A 5,004-nucleotide genomic window follows, 5' to 3' on the forward strand; every position below is an offset into this window, starting at 1 on the left:
TTGTTTTTAAAAACTTTTTTAGCCTGGAAAATAAATGTTATTTGGACATAAAGAAAAGTTAACTTATTGCTTCTCTGTTTGTAAATGCATCTGCATTTTGCACTGTCATTTTGCTCCTGTATATCGCTTTGACAATCACTTTACGGCGAATAGTTTATGCACTCAGAAAGATATTGCACACTGTACAAAGAGAAATAGCCCTATAATTCAAGCAATTCATTTACACACGCAAGAACACAAGGAGGGGAGGAGGAGCTGGACAATTGGCTTCGTTTTTATTGCTACCCTAAAAGTAGTTCTTGTTAGCCTTCTTCAGCTTGTTGAGAAGAGTCACAGCAAGTGACTTTTCTAGGTTTTCCTTTTTGTTTTTTTTCTCGCAGTCTCAGACAAAGGCGAAAACAACTTTTATTTCATTTTTTATTTGAAATCTCATCCAGAAACACTGGTCCATAATAAATATATCGATAGTTATCAAGAATATATAAAAAATAAAGACACGTTGTTGTCTTTGAGGCCGTAACAAAATATTTCAAGCAAATGCCCAGGAAAACATAACAAAATCAAACATAAAACGACAGTAAAGTTCCAATGGAGTAACACAATGACCAATCTGGCCAGAGTCGACCCTGCATGCAGATCACTGAGCAAGGGGTATTGAGGGCAATGTGGAACCCAGCCAGCTGAACTACTACACTGCACTTAGAGCAGGAGATAAAAACCTGGCGAAACATTGTGCGTGTTTTGCGCTATTTCTCGTTTTATACAGCCACGGACGGGGTGAGGGTGTAGGGAGGAACCCAGGAAATGCTTTAGGGAATATCCTTGTTACAAGGAAAACTGCACCATTGCCAGAACAACATGTTTAAACGAGATTCAATTATAAGCAAGCATGCATTCTTTTGGGCTATATTGGGTAAAAAAAAGAATCATCATTCCTAGCTGTCATACCCTGGAGTGGAGCAGAGAAAATTCCCAGAAATGGCGGCGTTTGTCTTTAAAAACAAACAAATAACAAACAAACAACCCTCCCCCCCAATAACTCATCGTCTCTTTGCAGCTGCGAACAGTACAATGACCAGCATGTCTTTTTTTTGCATCCATTTAAAGGAATTATTTACATTTTTATTCGTTTTTTTACAACAGGGATTTTTGTTTTAGCATAAGAAGACAACATGGCCCGAGCATCCAACTAAAACGTTACCTTTGGAAGGTCCTTACTACACTAATCCCTTGTTACAACAAATGCAGTTTGGACAAGCTCGGATGTCAGTGAGGGAGAACACACCGGCCGGCGTCCATGGGAGGAAAAGAAGCATGCATGCGAACACTGGACTTCTTGGCTTGAGTCTTCCTGCGGCAGCACCTAGCAGAACTTGGGTGGAGGTGTGTCTCTGAGACAGCGAGCGAGGGGCGCTCAGCGTCACTTCAGCAAGTCCTTGGATTCTGCAGCGAGCCTGCTCATGTTGGCTGTGGTGAGGGCAGACAGGTGTGGCGGGGGTGGCATTTGACAGATCGTGCACGGGCAAGGCAAACCGGCCCAGTGCTGGAAGCCACTGCCAAGCTGGAGGGCCGGGGGGGTAGAGGGAGTCTTGAGTAAAGAGTGAGGGGGCCTGATGGTGCCAATCCCTGGTAGGGAGGCGGAGAGCGGGGAGGAGGTGTTGGCCGAAGACAAGGCACTGCCAAGGATGGGGTGAACCTGGTGGACCGTGCTAGCTGGGTGGGCCGGGTGCCCGCTTGCGTGTCCCACTGTGCCGCAGTGAAAAGCGGAGTGGTGCCCCCCATAGATTTCACCCACCAGCCTCTTCATCTCCTCCAGGGAGCTAGTGAGCATCAGGATGTAGTTTCTGGCCAGCAGGAGGGTGGCAATTTTGGAGAGTTTCCTCACCGAAGGTCCATGTGCGTAGGGCATCACCTCCCGCAGCCCATCCATGGCCAGGTTCAAATCGTGCATCCTTTTGCGCTCCCGCCCGTTGATCTTCAGCCTCAGCTGCTGCAGGTCCTGCTCCGAGAGCTGCTTTTTGATTTTGTACTTGCTGCCTTCCCCTCCGGCCTTGGAGCCGTTTCTGGACAGGCCTTCCCCGGACATCTTCTGCACCAGGTCGCCCTGCGTGGAGGAGACCGAATTGAGCCGGTTGTCCTGATGGTGGTGGTGGTGATGGTGGTGATGGTGGTCTCTCAGGTACATCTCATCCATGTCTGGCGAGGACGCTCTGCTGGAGACAGAGCTGGAGTCAGAATTCATTGTATTTGGACTTCCGAGCAAGAAATTTCTTCCCTGCTCTAAAGAGGGTGACGTTGGGTGATTGTTATTTTAAAAAAGCAAAACAAAACAAAATAAAACAAAACCCTGCAGGCTCTGTGAGGGGGGAGGGAGTTCAAACAGGAGGAAAATTCTTCTTTCTCCCTCTAATCTCTTCCGCTGGATACCCAGCCTGCATACGGGATAGCTGGTTGGTGTATGCTTGAACTAACCTCAGCCTGGAAAAGAGGGGCTTTTATAGCGCTGCAGCAGAGAAAAGAGACAAAAGGAGCCCTCCTATCTATAATGGTCTTGTTAGGATGACGTGCAATTATTCAGGGCGGTGCGCTTTGACTGTCCCATTTAGCAAGGACTCCCATTCATATTCATTGTGGTGCCACCCTGGGACACCTCAGCCATGGACCATCAGGAGTCAAGGAGACACAAAACCTCTCTGATTGACAACACGCACTCATCCCTGAATGTTCACGCCCTCTCCTCCCCCTGTTTCTAATTTCCAATATAAAACTGCCTCTAGTGTACAGTAAAGAGCAAAGGGGCTGATTTGGGTGTGTATTTTTGCTTGGGGTCATTTTTCAGTCTAGCATCTCAGTGTTAGTAACATCGTAGCAAATTCTATTTGTCTGAGGAAGCAGAGGAAGATTGGTTGCTTTGGGGTGTGTGCCTGTGTGTATGTATTTGGCTGGTTCCAATCCCGAAAGAAAATAATTGTCTCACTTTCTTAATCCTTTTCTATACATATTTTAGTTCCCCTTCGTTTTCATTTGCCACCGATCTTTATGGTTTTCTCGCTTATCATTTCTATTAAAATATTTGGAAATTCATCTCTCTGGCTGCAACCATTTGACTTTTTTTGCACTTTGAATGAATATAAACCATGAATCTGTGTTGACAGTTTTATTTTTAAAGATAATCCAAATTGTTTCAAAATTAGAAGAGAGACCACGATATATTTATTCCCTATAGATACACTGAATGGGAGGAGGTGGGGAAAGGAAGTCGTTTGTGAATTGGACTAAGAAGCTGCATAAAAGACTGGACACATGCAGGCAAAAGGAAACTAACATCAAGTCACAAGGGGGAGAGACTCTTGCAAGCAATAATATGTTACGCGATGAAGATTTGTTAGAGTAAGTAACTGGCTCCTTGAAGTAGTTTTATTTTGATATATACCTGGTAACAGACATAGGAGTCTGGTGTATGTGTGTGTGAGAGAGAGTGTGTGTGAGTGTGTGTGTGAGTATGAGTGTGTGTGTGTGTGTGTGTGTGTGTGTGTGTGTGAGAGAGAGAGAGAGAGAGAGAGAGAGAGAGAGACTGTGTGTTGGGATACTGAAGGATGACAGTTTGTGTGTCTATAGCTGGAAGTGTTTCCGTTATGTTGCCCTGAGTGTCTGTGTGTATTGTGGCGGAGCTTCTGCAAAGCGCCATGCAAGACTGTTCCAGATATGCGGCAGTCTGGGTACCGATGTGCAGGATTTGTTTGTGGGCATATGTGAGTGCTTTCTGTAGGATCCGGGCAGAGATACTGCGCATTGGGATGCGCCATTGCGGGACTGGGGAGAGAGGAGTTTGAGGGTGTGTGTGAGGGGGGCGGAGAAGCCTGCCAAAGCCAGGTGTGCTTATGAGGAAGAGTGTAATTTGGAGTAGTTTTGTAGAGATCCGGTGTACATAGAGACGGCTCAGCCCCTGGAATTGCCAGGGACTGATTGGTGTGTGCCCTGCACATGCTGAATGCATGAGTGTGTGAAAAGGACAAACATAGGGAGTGAATTGAGAAGAGTGACAGCGACGGTTTGTCTTGATTGCAGTGTTTGGTTAGCAAGTGTTAGCTGACACCTTCCAACAAACTTCTTCAAGCACTCTTGTGTAGACACGGCAGTGGAACCGTTAGCACGTGCAGACTGGCTTGGGTTGAAGCCTGACTCCCCCTTTAACAGCTTTCCTGATTGGAGAATGAAACCTTGACAGGAGTTTTCCGTCTGAGTATGGGTTTTAAAAGACCAACTGCACTGGACAGACTAAAAGCAACTGCTAGCAGGCAGGGTCCAAGTTATTGTTACTCCAAGGATATTTCAGACCCACAAGGAGAAGCGTCTGAAAGCGATAGATGTTTTCCTCCTATTGATTCTAACTGTACTTAATCTGCTGAGAAACACATTTAAGACGTTTGTCATTGCTGTCTGTAAATCCCGCCGTGGGAACTGGAGCAGATAGAGTGATAAAGAAAAGAAAAGAAAAGAAAAGAAAAGAAAAGAAAAGAAAAGAAAAGAAAAGAAAAGAAAAAGGCGCTTCTCTCACTGGGGGGAAAGTTGGACCAATAACTTGACTGAGAAATAAGGTGCATTAACCCCTTGTTCAGAAGCACGTAAGACAGAAAAATGATTGCATTCAGTTTCGGTTTGCCAAGCCTCCGCTGAGAGCATGGGAGACGCGGCTTTTCTCGTAGCTGAACCACTCCAGGTATAAGGAGAAAGAAAAACTGTTTGACTAACTTGTCCACATTTCCGTGTAATCTGGCGCCTATACAGAGATTCACTCCCATTTCACGACATCAGGAACCGCATAACTGATAGTCTGTAGGGGTTGCCGTGTTAGTCTGTATCTCTAAAAGCAGCCAGGAGTCCTGGGTCACCTTACAGACTAACACATTTAATAGGGCATCAGCTTTTTTTGGTCAAAATCCCTTCGTCAAATGCAGGAACATAAGTGAATAATGCACCTAGTGATCGCCATCCCTCTTCCCA

General features: G+C 45.7%; 1 protein-coding gene across 1 annotated transcript; it reads right to left on the reverse strand.

The window, feature by feature from the left end:
• Window positions 1-400: 400 nt before the first annotated feature.
• On the reverse strand, window positions 401-3,501 carry OLIG3 (oligodendrocyte transcription factor 3). The gene has a single exon (XM_006112723.4). The coding sequence runs from the start codon at window positions 2,240-2,242 to the stop codon at window positions 1,421-1,423; it is 822 nt and encodes a 273-aa protein (XP_006112785.1). The 5' UTR covers window positions 2,243-3,501; the 3' UTR covers window positions 401-1,420.
• Between the last annotated feature and the right edge of the window lie 1,503 nt (window positions 3,502-5,004).

This window comes from Pelodiscus sinensis, chromosome 3 (assembly GCF_049634645.1).
Source record: "Pelodiscus sinensis isolate JC-2024 chromosome 3, ASM4963464v1, whole genome shotgun sequence".
NCBI classification, from domain to species: Eukaryota; Metazoa; Chordata; order Testudines; family Trionychidae; genus Pelodiscus; species Pelodiscus sinensis.

Bases quoted from the DNA above. Each gene is read 5' to 3' on its own strand.
- OLIG3 (XM_006112723.4), bottom strand. From the start codon at position 2,242: ATGAATTCTGACTCCAGCTCTGTCTCCAGCAGAGCGTCCTCGCCAGAC.